The following is a 20,014-nucleotide window of genomic DNA, read 5'->3' on the forward strand; positions in this document are numbered from 1 at the left end:
TCTACGTAGTCTCGTTCGACTTCTTCACCGTTGGCCGTGTGCAACTTCACAACCTTATTTGCGCTTCTTTTGAACGGCGAAAGCCGCGCAGGGTGGAGTCGAGCTAGTTCCGATGCAAATTCGATGGAAAGGCACGACACTTAATAAAGTAACAATCTTTGTTTGTTGCTCGTTGCAGAGAGAAAGATAAGCCTTTCATTTTTCGTTTGATCCTTCAGCGTCTTATAACATCTTTCTTAAAACTCTACGTACACATCGAACATTAAAAAAAAGCCACGTTACAAATACCATTTTTTTTCAACGATAATCGTATTACCTAACGCAATGAAATTGAGAAATTAGAAAAACTGGAGTTACGTTCAGTTTGTTTTTTGACAGGTTCGTTTCAACAGCAACGACCGTTATTCTAATTTAGACGAATTATAAACAAATTACTGTTACAATTTTGACAAGTAGTACGTTTAATCCCATAAAAACGAGATACCTCTACCGGAGGATAATATCAGACGGTTGAGTAAACGGAACGAAAATTATTCAGACTCGGTGCTTGCCGTTTATCTCACCTAGGCGAACAATATCCGAAGCAAGTGGTGCTCTTTGAGTTGCTGGTGGCGTGAGATTGGCGTTCTTAGCGAGATACCGACAAGCAGCGAGAGATATTTCGTCGATACGTTTCGATGTTTCGTGGCCACGCTGAAACAACGCGACAGGAAACGAGAGTGAGAAACAGAAGGAACGAGAACGAAGGTGGATCTCGTTTTAATTCCAGGGGCTGACTGCCTCTTGCATATTCAGAAGTTTTGCGCCGAATGCCAGGCCGTTGTTATGCTAAGACCGTGAGGGCGGCCTGGTCGGCTCTTAGCATATTTCGACGATATTTCCGGCAGTACCGTATCCGTAGGACTTCCGGTGGTACTGTTGCTTACCGAATCTCACCTTGGAAGTTTCCTTCTCCTCTCAGTTTCACGTGCATTTGCATTATCAGCTTCAATTGCTACTCCTTTTCTTCCCTTTCAACCATTTGACCACGGCTACCACTTGAGGCGAAATTGATCGAAACGTTGGACGTAAATGATAGCGGTGTTCTGAAATTGCTCCGACATCGACATCGAATCGAATTTTTAACTGGAACGTACGTAACATAATTATGGAATTTTTGCCAATTCGTTATATATTTTATACTCGCGAGAGAAGCAAACATTTTACGAAAAAAAAGAATGGGAAAGTCAAAATTTGTGTAGTTGTAATTTTGCGTAAAATCGAAGTGGAAGCTCCTGGTGGAAAAAGCACACCTGGTGCAATTCAATTAAAAGATTGATATTTTTTATACATTTTTGAAGTTACAGTCGAGGAATGTTTGTTTATTGTTAGTTCTTTACTTCTTGCCATACCTGGGATGAAACGACGTTGTTTCTCCCCCGTTATATTTAAATTGAAACGTGGAATATGTCTGAATCACTCGAGTTTCATATTTATCTCTAACGAATAACCAACGCTTCGAAAAATCTATATAAACTATTAGAATGGGAACGCATATTTCGATCGTTCGAACATTTTAACGTTGAACAGACACGCTTATCGACGACACGTAATCTGCAGGATCGATTTTCATCCACTTTGAATTATTGCTTTTTTATTTGTCTTAATCAACGCTAACCATTCTTTTTATCGACGTCTATCAACGAAATCTTTTACGTTTTCTTACGTTTATGAATCCTTGAGACAAGATTAGAGAATAAAATTGGATTAAAGATATTTGCAATAATTCTTGCGCGCGGTATAGCGTACGTCTATCCTTCGAACGTATCGGTTCATTGTTTATGAATTTGTACAGCCATAGCTCGCTAATGCAGTTAAAAAAGTCAAGGGAAGGGTAGCGCCGTCTGTGCGAAACGTTAGGGGAAACAGGCCGGATTACACGGTAAAGTTTTTATGGGGAAGATTACACGAAGAAATAAAGCATTTAGATGGATGGTTAATGCGTCCGTTGGAATGCAGCTGTATCCACGAGGCTGCCTATTTTTGTAAAATATACTGTTATGGTATTACGCGGGAGTTGCTGGATTTGCTTGCAATAATTTTTATGGTATTATACAGGCTTGTGTGCCGTATAATACGGGCTATGATATTTATATCGATATCAGGAAACTTATCCTCGCGAGATTATTACGATATTTTATGGCCGTATAATTTGAGTTATTGCGTGCCCACTATATTCCGGTCTTACGTCCGCGGATTATAATGAATGATAGTTAAGTGTTCTCACGCGTACAGAAATTTTAACGAAGAGTAAGAGTGATAAGTTTAAATCAACGTACATATGTTGAAGTTAAAACGTATGCACGATGTTATATTTAACGTCTAACTGCAAACTACTTTTCCTTTTTCTTATAATCATCCTGTAAACTTTTATGCGTTTATTGGAAATTCAGAGGTTCGATACACGCACAGAACGCACATAGTACGCAAAAATATATCAAATACGCTAAATGTAGTATTTGTCATATTTAGTCATAGAAGAAATTTCTATTTAGATTGCAGTTTTTAAATTATATTGATAAAAACACGAAGTTGCATAAATATCCGCGCTCTGTTTGTGATATAAATAAAAAGGAGTATTTTTCTTGGAAACGAAATCGTAATAAACAATTTCAGGACAAGTTAACTTGGAAATTTATTGGAATTAAATAGCAACGCGTTTTCACGCCAAGTTGTTCCACATTCTTTCGCGAACAGTCCATGACATTAATCAAAGACGACTATCTTCATTTTCTACTCGTTTTCCTCTCTCCGACATCGTTCAACCCTATGGCAATTTTTCTGCAAAGCAATGTTCGCCTGTCCTTCCATCTGTTTTAAAGCACTTGTTTGTTCAGGAACGTTATTCCCGTAAATTGTATTTTCATGATCGTCCATCAATTACTAAAGTAACTTGAAATTTATCGTTCGATTCCTTTAAAACGAGAGTGACAAACGTTCGCGGTTTCATTCACCGATTGAAAAACAATCGATGCTGTATTTCGATAATTTATTATGCTATTACTATCGCATTATGATGGATGTGTATACTTGCAGTTTATTCACCTGTAACGATGAAACAATCGTATCGTTAATCTTTAGCCGTTAATTATCACGAAAATTTCGATTCAATTTTCGATTAAAGAATCGTCCTTTCATCTTTTGCATATCCTGGAATTATATCAAATAAACTCGCGATATTGCTATGTTTCATGCGTGCGCACAGCGCGAAGGCGTTCCATTAAACTTCGATTTCTTCGGCAAACAAAGTTTATTTGCACCGTGCTTACAACAACGTTCTCTCGTGCTGTTACAACTTTACCTATTCGTGTCTTTTTAGGAGCAAACAAAAGTTGGGAACCGAAGAGAGAACGACGAGCGGAGATATACGTAAAAAGGAGCGAAAAGGGGGAAAAAGATTGGAAAAAAGGCGAACGCGTAGGAAAGGGAAGATCGAAAGAAATTTTCTTGTTCGTAGCTATCGAACAGTTGCGACAGAAGCGAGAAAAATCGCGAGGATCGCGCAAAATGCCACGCGAAACGCGTACATTTTACGAGACAGAGTAGATTATAAGAAATATATTTTGAGGCCGTTCGTTTCATCTATTCTATGTAGAATTTACGAGGCGCGATCCTTTGGAAGAGGACGCGTAATCGGAAAGTTATCTACGGCTAGACACGTCGTAAAGAAAGAAGACGTTAAGGCGGCTGCGATAGCGAAGATGACGGGGGATAGGGAAGGGGAAACGAGATTAAAAAATATATCCTGCGAGGTGCACAATTCCACTCTGGCAACGATCGATCATTCGTACATATTACCATTCCCGTTGCCGAAGTATAGAAAGAGAAAGAGGAAATCCATCTTCTCGTGGCGTTTGACGTTGACGTCGACGGATATGTACTACTATCACCACGACGCTAGAGGAAGATTCTGAAATACTTTGCCACCATGCGACTGGAAAATAAAAGTGTCAACGTTTTCGGAATGGTCAGCGTGTCACGGGTAGCTAGCTTCTCACGCGTGGACGTTTTCTCATATACGAGTGTCTGACTATAAAGAGCAATTTCCCCTTTGATCAATGGTCTACAACTGTGGAGATTTTACGAATGTTCGAAAAATTTCGATAGACAATAGATGTTACCTTTGGCGATTCTATCGTGAACCAATAGTCAGCGTAGGTAAAACAAATATTAATTCTAGGATTTTTCATTTAAGAGCTTTTGTTTCGTCAGAGCGTACGATTCCTATCCAGTTTTCGATCGTCTATTTTTCGTACGTGTTGACAAACTTCATATTTTTACCACAAAGAGCTGGTTTTCGTATCTTTGCTTTCACCTTTAGATCGATTCTTTCGAAAGAGCAACGTGCGGCTCATTCACTAGCTTCTATGTCACGTTCCAGGGAAGAGATTTTTGATGTTTTCGGACACAGGACGTGCCCTTTCACGAAGTACCTTTCTATCGGAAGTAAATTGCGATGTATTAATTTTTGAAGAATTCGATACATATTCCAATTGTTCGTAATTTCCTTCGTAATTTCATCGTACCGCTATATCGAGGATGATAACGCTGCAACTTGTAACACGATTAGGACATACAATTATTTTCATTAGTTGCAAGAAGAAAGAAAGCGTTTGGAATTACGCGGAACGTCTATCGGCGCACGTAAAATCGGAGGTCGGTTAGAATCCGCGGTTGTATCGCTTCGTTGCAGGTGCCAGAGAAAATAGAAAATGAAAATAGCAATTTTACGGTAGCGAGAGGTGAAAGAATGGGGGAAAGGATAGTGTAGAGAACGTCTGAAGAAGCTGACGTGCTGCAATACCTGAAAGACAAGAAGCGAACCGAACAGTGCACGAAAGAAAGAGTAAGAAAAAGAACGAGCAAAGACGAGAAGGAGACAGGCGTGATTCGAATCCAACGAAACACGAAAAGAAGGAGCGAAAGACCTCTTTGCCATCTCGAGACTTCTCAACGATCCCTTCAAACTCCTTTCTCTTCCCTTTACCTACTTCGTTCCAGTTTTATCGAACTTGATTAATGCTCGTGATACGAAACAAAGGAACGAAGCAATAATAATCAAGTGTTTTAAACGTACATAATACCAATTACTTTTTATCGTTGTACTTTCTTTTTCCTTCAAACAGACCACTATTTGAAATCATAAAACAGATACACAGCTTTTTCGTTATTTTGATTAGATTTTTATACATAGCACGAACTATCTCGCCTAAAATTTCGAAATAAATCTTTCCATTGTTGGAAAATCTTGGCCATCGAAATTTTGGCTCGATTCCTCGCTTTGTTCGTGCAAACTCGCGATTCTACCCCAAGCACTCGATACTTCTCAGTTCTTCCATCCTATTCCCTTAATTCGTAGTTTTCGTTTTTTCATAGAGCGTTGACTATTTTCCAATTCTTCGTTGCTATTGAGTTTCGCATGGTACAGGCGATCCCGGGCCAAGCACCGATTTGCGATATTGAAGTGCGATCAGCCGTGTTGAGAAAAGGCATGGTTTACAGAGGCGGGCAACGGAAACAAAAGAGGTCGACAAGCTAACGTGGCCCGAAACGAAGAACGAAATTGCGATTAGTCTGCGACCTCTTCTCGTCTAGCAATCCATTAGCGAGTCGCGGAAAAGTCGAAAGTCCCGGTCGTCTTAGGACGCCTCGAGTCCTCTGATTAAAATTCGCGATACTGCCGGGTATGAAAAGCCGCCTTTGGTCTTCTCGCGAACGCGTGACCCGATCCTCGGTGGTCGACGCCGTCGACATCGCCGGCACCTTCGCTGACGCTGTGTTCCTGCCGTCGTGTTTCCATCGTCGTTCTCACAATGTCTCGCCTACTACGTCCCTTTCGTTTTCTATCCCGCGTTCTCTCGAAGAGAAACGCACGGGTCGACGGGAAACGCGGAAAGAAATTATACTGCCAGTGCAAAATGCTAGTGTCCCTGACAAAAAGAATGGCAGTAAAGAGGAAAAAGTGGGACGTGCTGCAGAAGAAGCAGGGATACGCGAGCCAAAAAGGTCAACAAGAATACGGCGACTACTTTGATGGCGAACAGGGTAACGAAAGAACGGAGATTACGATGACGCGAAAGTAACCACGCAAGATGATTAATGGACTTTTCCTTCGACTATCGTTTCTTCGAAGATCGTCGAGGACGAAAGGGACTGGTCACGATAAAACCTGAAATCGCGCGGACCGCAGCTATTCTAAGCCAGACGAGCAACACGGCTGATTGCGACTAAAATATTTCCAGAAAATATTTTCGCGTGGAATATTTCGAGAAGAAAATGTAAGTCCCTTCTTTCTTCGTTTTACGTTGCTGGAAGAAACAACTTACAAGAGAAAAATATTTCGGTACACATACATATGCATCACCGGAATTTTTCGAGAGTCCGAAAGTTTTGCTAGAGCCACAAGGAATTTCGTTTAAATTCGACGTACTTGGTTGGAAGGAAATTCGATCCCTGTGTCGTTAGTTCTTAAATTTATAGCCGTTGATTATAATTGAAATTCGCTTTGGAATATTTATTTCGGAGTAAAATGTTTGTTTACGCGAAGTAAAGTATTTTTTGAAAATTGGATACTGTCAAACAGTTTTCAATAGAAGTGCTTGAAATTCTATGTTAGAGAACGTGCACGTGAAGTAGACACAGTGGAAAAAATACATGAATAGGTGATGCTCGAGCTTAGAGAGGATAAAATCCTGCTGGATCCCCGAAAGCCGAAGTATTTTACGCTTTGGTTCCCTCGGTCACTCTGACATTCGATTTAGATTTTTCCAGCTAATAGTAATTTACTATCGACCAAATACAATATTATATTACATCCTGAAAATCGAACAGCTTCAAACATGTCCTATTTCGTCGTATCAGTTCAATTACATTAACATGTACTAAACTTTTCATTAACATTTTTTACTATAACATTAGGTGATTCGAAAAGTTTCTTTCGTTTTATAAGGAAACAATAGACGCACAATGTTTTTGTTTTATATTAGTTTATTGAATTATGTACGAACATAATAATAGGAATATAACGAAACGGATCATACCTAGTTCGATAAAATAATATAAAACAGAAATTGTCGTTCATCTATTATCACCCCATAAAACGAAAGAAACTTTTAGGACAACCCAATATCTACAAGTTGCTCTCTTTTGTAGTTCTCAGTTTATATCTCTTCCTATCGAAACTAACGAAATGTTACGTTCAAAGAAATAAGAAAAGGGATCGCTCTGCCAGTAAAATTCGAGTGAATTGAGAACTTCGCAGGATCTATCGACAATAGCTTTTACTTCCATGAAAATATATCAATCTTGCAGATAAACACGTGGTAGATCTTTGGGACTTTGTCATGCACGTGCCATTGACGAAAAGGATGAGATATTTGATCCTGAAAATTCCATTCCCAGAATCCTCGCCGATAAAGTGGACTAAGAAGACGGAATAAGTGATATGCAACGAGTATCTTACGACGGGGATAAAAATCGAGTTTGATCCTCCGGATCTGTATACCTCGCCTCTTGGTCCTGGTCCAGCAGCACCGCTCAGACTATTTTCTGACTACGTAAGTCTAGACTATAAAGAGGTAATCGACGAAATATTCATACGGCTTTCTATCGACAAGTACAAACGGATGATTTCACTTTCAGAAACTTTTTACCTTATTAAATTATATATAATATGCATATTATACGGAACACTTTGACGAGGAAGGACCATCGTTGTTATATCGATAAAAATTGAAACGAATCTGTAAATGAATATAGAAGTTAAAAGTAATTTATTGGCACACCTCTGCATTTTCTTAGTGTTCCGCAAACATCTGTTTTATTTTGCAATAATTTTTATGCGACTTGTAAAAGTGGTTAGAAAAAGTATCGGCACACTACTGTATTTATTATATTCTGCACATACTAATTAATTAGACCAAAGAATATTAAATTTCATGTCATTTTTTACAAAAATTTGATGCTACGTAAATGAAATATAAAAAAATATGAAAAAGAACGCTTCGTTGAAAAATAAGGATGCATATCGATACCGTTTGTACTCGCTGTCCGCTATCATAATCACTGGCAAGCAAAGTCATACGAACCTGACACCATCCGCGAAAGCCTTTAGACTCGATTATCTTATAACTAGGAAGGTATCCATATAACATGTTGCAAAAATTACTCCACAGTTCTATATAGCATGATCTAATAAGCTTAGCACGGTTTCGAGAGGAGGGTTGACTGTACAACAGTGCGAGATGTAACAGCGTTAAGCATATCTTGCAAGCGCTAATTTCCACACGTGATATCAAGGTCTCTCAAAATTCGAAGCTAAAATGGACAAAACTTTGAAAGACACGAATAGCACGAAACATAGCGAGTAAGATAGGAACGAAGACGTGTTTAAAGAACAAACCCGGTCTTCGTAGCCGTTTACAACGCCAGGGGCCTGTTTGCCTGGCTATGCGCCTTTAATGGAATGTCAACTTCCTGCCGTCGAAATCTTTTTGTGAACCGAAAACGGGCTTTCCTTCGGGTCTCGAATAATTATGGAAAATTCTCAGTACCGCGAGAAACGAAATGTTTCGCCCGGATGCATCGTGGGTGCGGCTCGTCTTGCGTACCGTGGATCGATAAAGTGTCTGAATGAGACCGTCACCGGAAATAGCGCGATGAAACATTGTTTACGCTTCGCAATTGTTTCACAGGTTGATCGATCGTTGGAAATTCGAAGAGCAGGATAATTAGCGCTTTAAATGGCGCGTAAATATCGTGAGAGTAATTTTCAAAAGTAAACTTATAATTTAGATAAATGCGTGTCGTAATTCGTATCGCGAGGTAAAGTACGAGCGACTTCGCTCATTGCGTACTGCGTGAATTTCTCAGAATAAAAAATTATGAATAGTTTGCGTTATGTTTGTACGCGTAATGCTTTTGATTTATCATCGTGTTCTATTAACTCGCCACGTGTCAACGAACAACGTAATCATTTTTTTAGAAGCGTCTTATTTTTTCATTCGACTTCACCGTGATACTTTAGCGATTCGTAAGAAATTTACCGGATCCAAACTCGTTGCAGCGGTTCCTTCGGCTGGATGAAAAATCGAGTAATTGCAGAAGTTATGGCGAAAGTAACGTGGAAGCAACGGCATAATCATACGCGCTGTGAATCGTATCAAAACTTTATTTATTAAACAGACTTATAAGTTCTCGTTATGAGACTCGCTTTGTATCGTTTCATAGGCAGCCACTCGTCGTTGGGACACGGAAAACGATCGAGTTTTTCGAGTAGAGCAGCAACCAATTAAAAAGTTCGTTACTCACAGCGAAGACGACACCGTGGCGGCCCCCGTCAACGAAAACTTTTCCCGGGAAAAGTAGGAGTTACTTTAGCAATGGCTGCCGGCTATGCGACAAATAACACCGACTATGTTCCCTCTCGACTGTTCTCGAGGACATAATTAATTGCTACACGCAAATACAAATTGCTCTGTTTCGTTTATTCCGTTTATCCTTCCCTTTATCAGTCAGCTCACGCACTTAACGCAATTTTTCGCACAAACGACGCATAGCGTTTACCAGAAGATTCAGTTTATCGTACTTTCATAATGAAATCTTTAATTTCATAAGCGTTTTAAAAGTAGTTTATCTACGCGCTGACATTTTAAGAAGATTAAAATATGAATGAAACTCGAGAAAAACTACATGAAACATACAGGGTGTCTCAGATTCTTTGCACGAGGTAGTAATAGCATATTCTACGAGTAAAGATAAGAAAAAAAAAAAAAAAAAAAAAGAAAATAAATAAAGTCGTTTCAAGCGCAGCTTTGTCAAGTTTCTTGAATGCGGTCGTAGGTATTACGTGAGTCCTAGTTCATCCAGAGAATGTACCGTGTCTATCTCCAACCTTTTTCATCGGCCATCAGGCGCCAGATTTCAGCGTACTATCACCGAAAAGCACCCGATGCTGTTCTCGCGAACCCCGGTGAATAGCTTTTTTGTCGAACTGATTTAATCATATCCAGGACAGCAGACAGGTTTATTGGTGTTAATAATACATACACGCTGGACATTACTTTCTACGTGTAAAGCTTGCAAGTTCACTTCTGGCACCTAGAAATATTAGCTACGTACATATCAAGACGAATATTTCCAATCCCTCCAAGTAAACAGAGAACGTGTTAAGTTATGAGCTTTTAAAATGAAAAAGGAAAATATTTATCGCGTCTCGGAATAGTTGCACGCAGTGGGAATAAAGATTTTCCACAATAAATGTAACGTGATTTTCCATTTTCAGTTACATGTTACTCATGACTTGGCACGCACGATATAAACTTGTTAACTCTATGGTACACGTGTCCAATCTGATAGGTTTATTACTCGTCTCTCCTCGGTTATTATTTTATCAGCCTTCGTGTGGAAAATAACCATCAAAATGCAAAGATATATATTTTTTTATTGGTATTAACGATTCAATATATTCGAGTAAAATGGTGTAGTTAAAGAAATGTATATTTCGTAACATAAAACAAAACGACATAGGCCCCTCAGGCTCAACGAGTGCTCTATAAGATTAAATACGTTTTATCGACGCTATACTGTATCGAAATCTCGTAGGAAGCGACGCTCGTTACGACCATTATACCTGCGCTCGAGCAGGTCGATGCAAAATTCCACGATGCTTACAGTAATTAACTGGAAGGTATTGAAAAAGTTAGAAGAGAAAGAGACAAACTGAGGCCGGACATCATTGCTGACAAGAAGTTGAGTGGTTTCCGGTACAGAAAGGTGGCGGACATGAACGAAAGTAGAGCCGATAAGTTGGAGAATTCTGGAAACGAATTAATTTCCTGTGACGTTTCCTTTTTCAGTAAATTGTTCCTAGACTACTTCCGCTTGCTTCCCTGCGATTTGCAACCGTCACGACGAAAATAGACTGGAATTTAATTCTTAAATACTTTTTCTCTACTTGTTCGCCATATATGTATTATATATTTGAAAGCGCATATTTAAATTTATGATATCATAGGTGTCATAGATTTGCCTGAGGTGTGTAACGTAACGAGTATTTATAACTGTATTTATAACTCTACTCTTGGGGGTCTGGAAATTCAAAGGCGAGATAACGTGTTTATAATTAATGTGATGACTATGCAGCATTTGGGTATAGATAATACGAACCTATGCTGCACCTTTACTCTAAGCGACTAGTATATCGGTGCTACTTATTTATTTATTTATTTATTTTATTGCTTCTAAATATTGCTGCCAAATGCGACTACTAAGTCGACTCTTTTTATTTGGAAAGCAGGAAATAACGATACCGAAGTTAGGAGTTATACAAAAGATTGACAAAAGATTAAAAGATGATCTATAACCAGAGAAAAGGATAAAAAGAAAGGAATAGAAGTTGAGAGCAGGAAAAGAAAAAAGTTGAAGAGTCGTTTAAAGGAAGCTGAATGAGAAGGAAGGAAGAAAAAGAGAAAAGAGTAAATTAGAGGCAATGGAAATAAAAGAATTTACGAACTGATACAAAGGGGATAGTCGGATGAAACGCTTGGCTAACATCAGAAAGTCATTAATGAATCTTTGACAATGTGAATCTTTAATGTTTTAAGGTCGACTTCGAAGATCGGAAACTTTACATGTTTCCATTAATAACGTTTGCTGATAGTAGGTGTGAAAAATGGACACGTCGAAGCAACATTTATCAAACGTTTTTAAATGAAATAAGTTTTTAAATTTTCGTTCCGGGGATTTCGAACGCTGCGTATAGTCATTGAAATTTGTTTTATACGTGCCATGTTGGTTTACGGTATGTTGCAAATCCCGATCACGGTGGAAAAATTTGGTTTTGAAATATAAAGTCTGAAAAGGCTCGTAAACACGAATTGCGTGATTGCGAAACTAAAATTTGTTGGTGAAACAACTGGTAGATGTATGTGAAAAAAATGGTAGATATTTTTGAATTGGTCGTAGTTCGGAATGAAACTGTTCTTCGTTGAAACAAACTTACGAAAACAAGCTGAGTTGGAATAGCAATGGATACCTGTAAAAGAGATGCTCGATTGAGAAATTGAATGGGAAAACAAGACGATACGTGATAAATCGTGAAAATACGAAACTGAAACATTTATAAAAGATAAGAATTTATATTTGGCGATACCTGTATCCTATCTCCGCTTTAGATCAAAAGCTCCGATAAAAATTATTCGAACGATAAAGCGTTCTCTTTTGTTTCTGCATGATTTACGATCATCGATAATTTATTTCGCTTCATCCACCATATTGATCATTCCAAGTTTAATGTTCCACAAAACATCCTTTTTTCTATTGCAATAGTGCAACGATCTCGCAATTTATCGCAAGTATCCAGAATCGAAGCAATTCTGCCTTCAACGATTTATCTATCATAATTAATTTAAAAAATGGATATCATATAATAAACGAAAGAAATAAATATCGCGTATTATCTATATAGGATTTTGAATTTCGGCCAAGTACATAGCTAATTGTACAAAAAAATCCTCTTCATTTGACCATCAAACCCATGCGTTAAATGAACAGCTATCTCAACAACGTAAAAAGGCTGAAAATAAAAAAAGAACGAGCACGCTTTCAATGACTCAATACCCAGCGACTACAAAAACGATAGTTCTCACCGGGATTTCACGGCACGGAACCCATTCAGCTTCAATCACCTCTCGGTGCAACAAAAATCTACGCTTTTTAAAACGCGAATCATTCAGTGTGCAGGTTATACGTATTTTAAAGTCTACCGGACCCCGCCACCTCGCCAATCTCTAAAGAACACCTTCCGTTAATTCGGAACGTTAATTCGATGCTAACGGACATCACGGTAACGATTAAACCAAACATGGTATAAATTTCATCAGGCGCGTACTACCATCGTGGTTCGTAAACAACCATCGGATCGATACCGACACATATCGATGATGTTTCAACAATTGCGCGAGAAATATCAGAAGATATCGTAACTTTCAGATTACTCGTATCAATTTTCAATACGAATGTTTTCCGAGCAATAGCAAACCGATACAAACATCGAGTCAATATGTATAGTTGATACTTCATGGAAGTATCGATATCTCTGTTTATTACCTAACAAAATCATCGATACTTTGTGTATTGGTTTGATACTTTATAACAACGATTTCCAATTTCCTTCGTCTCACGACACGCATAATTTCTGTGGTAGACCAAAAGGTATATTATATTTGGTTCAAGATAGCGCGTTCACACCGGATGACTATTATTATTATTGCTCGACAATCCGAGGGGAAAAGAGGTCAGTGCTCTTAACCAAATAGTCAGATATTACATGTTTGAAAAATGTTTCAGCCCCGATTGAAAATCATGGCTTGATAAAATCGCAAATACTCGAATTTGATATTTCAGGATGTTGATATTGATATGTGTCAGATATTGCCTCGAAAGTATGGATATTACAAAAACCTTTTCAATTGATTGACACTTCTGAACAGTAGCACATGATGCTAGACAGATAAGAGTTTTAATTACATCGCGTATTATCGAATTTTCGTCGTGAAAGAAATCGCCAATACATATAAAAAAAAAAAGGAAAAAAAAGAAAAAAAAATAGAGGAAAAGAAGAAAATGAGAGACATATGGCTACAGGAAGAATAATTTGATAAGCTGTTCCGTATCCTACCTGATTATTGCTGCGCGCACGGTTCACTCATTTCGCGACTCTTTTATTTACTTTTCCCTCTTGTTCCTCCTGCTCCCTCTCTTTCTCTCCCCTTTTTTGCAATATCCACAAAACTCATAGACTTCCAATCTGTTTCAGTAATAACCAGAGTAAACGATCGGACGTGACGTCACTCGGTTCGAACGCCGGCAAGTCGAACGATTTGGAATTGTCGGTTTGCGTATATGTATGCCGAGTATTCTAACATGTAAAGCGGACAACAGTAGTCCAGTCCACGGCACGGCCATTACACGTTAATGTTGGACTTTGTTTGCCTTGAAAATTGATGCTCGCTATACCGGCCTCTGGTTCACCCTTTCGACCTCGTAACCACCGACTCTTGTTGCTTCTATCCTATTTTTTTCTCCTGCCCCCACCCCCGTATCCCTTCGCCGCATGTCTGTCGCGTTTTCCGCGCGCGAAACCGATACGTTTTATCAGGAATCGTTCGAATGTAAAATTCTCTGTCGTTTCATTTTGTATTTACGAGAGAGCGTGTTACCTTCAAACAGAGATATCACCCGCGAAATCTCGATGCTCGCTGTTTCGATTAATGCCAAGACCGAAATTTTTTCGCCCTTATGTTTTAATGCAGCTTCCGATCGCAAGTTACACTTCATTTTTAATGGAATGCGCGCAACGTTCTGTACACCGTGGCTATGTTATTTCCAAATTTTGTGGACTCGTAAATCTCGCTTATGTTCATTCGGAATTGGGTTGGCAACTAAGTGATTGCCAATGACAAAATCCGCAATCACTTAGTTGTCAACCCAATATTTCCAGATAAAAGATTTAACACGCTGATTATCATATCGTGATTGTGTGTTTTTCTTAGGATGATCAAAATAGGATAAGTTTCACGGACTGAACAATTTTCAAGGAGGCGAATGACTTGGATAACATTGTCGGTGTAATGTTTGGCTGAAATTAAACGTTTCACGGTGTAGCAATCTATTGTTACAACAAAATATATAAAATTGATGTGGCAGTCAACGTCTTTATCTATTAGGGATCGAGAAATACGTAATACGTGAGATCATAATACTATACATATTCCAACTTCTTCAAATCTCGTGTAATTGAAGAATCTAGACAGAAAAAGCAGTGGCAAAAAGTACTATTTGCAAGGGGATCTTTGAAATTCCTTTTCACAGCCACTAGGTTAGTGAAACAGATCAGAATAGTGTAAATCGATCGAAGAAAAATTGCAAACGAAACGTTGCGTCAACAAAACTTTGGCCCCTAATGCGTTAAGCGACGATACGCAGAAATTGTGCAAGGTAAGATACTTTGTCATTTGCGAATTTTGGAATCCTGATGTTGCCTTTGCATCTTGGGTTTTCAACTCTCGCTTCTCGATCCATGTTCTGATTTTTATCCCGCAGTACTTTGACCTGATGTAATTTCGCTTAGCTACCGTCAGACTCGAAACGTTTTATAGGTGAACAGTAAAAGATTTTACAACAGAGCCGTGCGATAAGGAATCGGCTTGCGTTTAAATTTGCTTTGTCAGATTTATAGCGTACCGTATCTTCGTACTCTGCTAATTTAAATCTGCGCCGTGGTAGATGAATAACTAGAATATTTCGTAAAATTTAGCCATACCAGAGACTAGAGATCGGTGATAAGTTACCAAAGCGACTTTACGGCCGCATAGATAAAGTCAAAAGCGAGTAACTGCATACGTTATTGCACGATATATTTTCTCAGTTGTCGAATAGGTATCTGGTCTTTGTTACGCGAAAAACTCTAGACGTATACGGGATTGGTCGTCGATCAAACGTATCGATCGTTACTATGAAAAATCGATGACTGGAAGTCGAAAATTGTAGTAATACGTTTTTGATTTAACGCGTGGTATAAGTCTTCAAAGCAGGGAAATTCTTCGTGATAGTTAGGAAAGTTCCATGTGTCTTATTTATGTATTTACGTATAGTGAATTGTTAATATATGAGATTACATTGTATTAGGTTGTCCGAAAAGTTTCTTTCGTTTTATAAAATGATAATAGACGAACAACAATTTCTTATATTATTTTATTGAATTAGATACGATCCATTTCGTTATATTTCTATTATTACGTTCGTGCATAATTCAATAAACTGATATAAAACAAAAAACATTGTGCGTCTATTATTTCCTTATAAAACGAAAGAAACTTTTCGGACAACCTAATACATGAAAATTACAAACCAAGAAAAATGATCTTTCGAGAATGAGGAATCTCTGGCAAAACTATCATGAAATAATCATAGAGGATTAAAATCTAGTTGGCCAATGTTCTACTTGCGTCATACTTGACCTCATCGTTCTAGCTGTTGTATCAGTGTAATATAAACATACATATACAGTCGACGCAACAAATATTAATATCGTACGTCACGTATTCTGGATAAAAATCAAAGTGTACTTTTATCGTCGTATAATTCTACTTGAAACACTTACCGATCGTCGTCAGCACCGTGAGAGAATATAAAAAGGCTTTGGCGAAGTTCCACTCGTATTCCGGTATCCGTCTTTCTGTCACGGTATCACTAGCGGAACTTCCGACATATGTTCCGGCGTTCTGGGTCGCCATCATGTCTTCGGTGATCCTCTTCACCAGTTGATCCTGAAAACGTGCGATTTCCTGGGCAGCCAGCCTCGTCCAGTTCTCACGGTAAAGAATGTTCAAACTCTCCGTAATTATCCATATATTTTCCACCGTCTTCGCTCGTGCTTCGTGATTAACCTTAATAGCAAAACAAATATCCTCATTAAAATAATACAAATAAAATTTGGTGAAAATATATTTCAAGTACGTACGCGCTTACGCAAAGTTGCAGATTTTAGGAAAGGAACAATCGCGTGGAAGGAAAATTTTCATTGGAATTTATCAGCGTCGAAGAATAACAGCGCGTGATAGATATGGATAAGACGAAGAGAAACTGGAAATATCTTTTCCACCCTGAAGACTCTACGGAACGAGTATCACTTTAAAGAAGGAAGAAACTAGTTGGCGACGACCAATCGATAAAACTTCGTTGAAACGGAGCGCCAACGCTAGAACGCACCGATAATTCGATTGATTCAGGTTCACTGAGGTCATCTCAGGTAGGGAAACGGGATTCTAACCGAAGATGCAACGATAAGTCGAAATTCGTTACCGTTTCGCGTAAGCGATAATTGGGAGAGGATCAAATACCGTCATGCTTATTCGAAGCAGCGCGTCATCACCAATACTACACGCGAGAAACGTAAATGCAATGGCATTGATTCAAACGCGGATATAGTTCTCTTCAAAAGAAAGATCAATTACTAATTGGATAATTTTTCGGTAAAGTCTTTTCGATTGTATCTTTACCGTTAACCATTCGGTTTATTGCCTGTGTATTTTTCAGTAAAAAATATTTTGTACGAAATAGTTCGATGGGAAAAAATTGCAATATCACGAGAAAATTTCTCTGAAATCTATAGAATGGAAAGTAACAAAATGTCCATGTTTCAAACGGTCGTAACAGCAAGTAATATAAGATTTATTTCGCTTTAATTTATGAAACATAGCTCGAGAGAAAGAGCGTTCGTTCGTAACAGCGTGAATCGTTACGTGGCAAGTGACAAATATTCAAGCTATGCGAACCGTAAAAATGCAACAATGAAAGGCAAAATGAAAAAAAAAAAGAAAAAAAAAACGGGAGGAAAAAAGGGAAGAAAAACCGCCGGGTGGAAATCAATAGTTGTGCACTCACTTGCTTTAGCCAAGCGGTGGTATTCCGTCTGGTAGGCTGATTCTCTGCTATTGTGGTAGCAAGTGTCCTTTGTTGTATCCCGGCATCGGTACCGCCCTCGATGGCAAGGAAGATGAAGCTACCCAGTAAAGTGTAAGCCACGAGAAGGGCACATATTCCAAGGTTTATAATACAACCTTTGAGAAAGGAGTGCTGGCTGGCCTTGTCCGGCACTCCGCCGAAGCAAAGGCACCTCACTTGTCTCGACGGATGTGTTTTCGAGCGGTCCGATGTGGACCTCTTCAAGGACGATGTATTGCCATTGTTCGCGGGCTTGAAGCCCTCGTAAGCTCTGTAATGTCTCGCGCTGTCCTTCTCCATTCTATTTTTTCCCTTCCTACCGGATCACCCAATTCTGTCCTCTGACTCTCATTTGTCGAACTGTACCTTAGCACGGCCTGTCGTTCGCATTTGTCAGCTCAGGTCGCTGATAGAGGGAACCGATGGCGAGGAAGAGAAATAGGGAGATAAGAACGGCCTTCTAATCTTCTTCGAAATCCCTCGAGCTGACCTCGCGTGAGAGTCGTAACGTCACTTCTCCACGGTAAGAGTAAAACGATCGTCTCTCCTTTCTTATATTTGTGTTGGATACCAACTAGAGATCATCCGGCAGGTTGTCGGGCCGATTTTTTCTCCTAGAAATACGAACGGCTCGGTGGGCATACTCGGGTCGTGCAATTTATTTGGAAGCGATCGAGTCGTTAACATTGATCGTGGATAGCTTTCTCGACGATTTTCTGCGCGATCGTCTGCGCGATCTCCGCGAATCCATTCCTTTTAACGGTATCGCGTAAATAAAAGTCGTCGAAGCGTCGGATTCTTCGTTGCGAACGAGTCGCGGTTCGAAACACTCCATTGGGCACGCGGTACAGTAGAACGCCGTGAACGACTCGCGCTGAAATGTTTATGACAGAAACGTTTAAACCAGGCTCGAAAGTTGCTGCTTTCGAAATAAAAGGACAGTCGTGACGAGATGACGGGATACTCCGATTACGGTCACCGCCAATTTTTATTATCCTCTTAGAAAATGGTCGTTCGACGGAAGCAGATCACGAAGGGATTTCGTAGGATCCGAGAGAACGTTCGATCGTATGCGAGCCGGGCACTCCCGTCATTTTTCTAGAGGACGGCTGTCCTGACTGGAACGCGGCCCGGAATTCTATGGACAAAATCGATGTTTGAGATATTTTCTGGGATATTAGTTCTACCTCGGGATGAGGCTCTCTATCGAGAACGAAATCGAAAGGCTCGATCCTCGTTTTCGGGGATATTGCCCTCTTAAGGTACGCATACGTTTAAGAGATATTTATGGGTGCCGGTGCAATAACGTCGAACTCGATCTTATTAAAGAATCCGCCGACGTTATGCAACGCATAATTCTGCTTTACGAGCCTTAAGAGCGTTGTTCAATTTCAACATCTTGCCATCTTCGGTTAGGCGATGTTTTACCGTGCTTGCCTGCAATTTCCGATTATCCTTTGCGACCAATTTTTCCTTCGGTGGTCCCTCCTGTCTTTGATACGTCGTTAAACAATTTCAATTTTGAAACTCTCGTTCGAGTCTCGTGGAGAAGGGACGATGTTCGTACAGTATCGAGTTGTCTCTCGACGACGCGCGTACCAATCGATTAAATCCGATCCGGTGTCACGAACGGAAACCACGACACTGTGTGACACACGTAGGAGCACTTCCCCTACACGACATCGACGACAACGGCGACGCCTTTTTCTCTGTTAGCGGTAAAATGGAAACTTAAATAACAGCGTAGAGTGAATTCCAAGAGTGTCTGCATGAGTCACTTAAACTTTTCTTCGTACCGGTTGAATGTAAAGCTATCAGTTCCTGCTTTTCCCATTCTCTCTCGCGCTCTCGTTTCTCGCTCTTCTTCGCTCTCGTCCGCGAAGAAAAGATGGAAAAGAGGAAACGTAGCCGCAAGTAGAGCCGCGAGATGCAGACGGAAACGCAACCGGCAAGCAAGTGGATGACAACTTCAAGGCTTCATTCTGACAAACAAGATCTCCGGAATAAGTATTCTCGATGCACTTCGCGGCTGCGTGGTCCTGCGTTTCGCACGAATCTTTCACGATGCGCGTCGTTATCGTTTATCATCCTTGTTGCATTTATTTATTTCTTGCCTCCTCCTTTTCCCTTCTAGTTTCGTTCGTTCGGTCGTAGCTCGTCGATTTAACGCATCGTCGGCTCACGTACAGGAGCAAAACTCACCGCGAAAAGCCGCTTAACTCGGTCACACTCGATCCGCTAATTTGCTCGTGTCCTGTACGCCGTGCCATCCTCGTGTATTCATTCCAGAGCCTGGCGAATAAATCAGCGGACCGCGACGCGCGAACCTGGCGACGTTTTCCTCTCGCACGATCGAGGTAATCTGCAAACAAAAGCAAGAAGGTTGAATTCGTTGAATGGATTTTATACTTGCTTTTCTTTGTTCTGCAGCAGAGTGCTGTTAAAACGCTTAATGTTTCAATATACGAGT

The 20,014-nt window shown here is 39.7% G+C and overlaps 1 protein-coding gene across 10 annotated transcripts in view; it reads right to left on the reverse strand.

The window, feature by feature from the left end:
- LOC132905114 (TWiK family of potassium channels protein 18-like) overlaps positions 1 to 20,014 on the reverse strand; it is a 369,444-nt gene that overhangs the window by 39,747 nt on the left and 309,683 nt on the right. For all 10 annotated transcript variants that reach the window (XM_060956108.1, XM_060956106.1, XM_060956105.1 and 7 more), the window contains 2 exons: positions 17,485 to 19,906; positions 16,202 to 16,487 (listed from right to left, as the gene is read on the reverse strand). In XM_060956108.1, the coding sequence (XP_060812091.1) occupies positions 16,202 to 16,487; positions 17,485 to 17,844 (646 nt within the window). In that variant the 5' untranslated portion in view covers positions 17,845 to 19,906. The remainder of the gene's footprint in view (positions 1 to 16,201; positions 16,488 to 17,484; positions 19,907 to 20,014) is intronic.

The sequence above is a fragment of the Bombus pascuorum genome, chromosome 3 (assembly GCF_905332965.1).
Source record: "Bombus pascuorum chromosome 3, iyBomPasc1.1, whole genome shotgun sequence".
NCBI lineage: Eukaryota > Metazoa > Arthropoda > Insecta > Hymenoptera > Apidae > Bombus > Bombus pascuorum.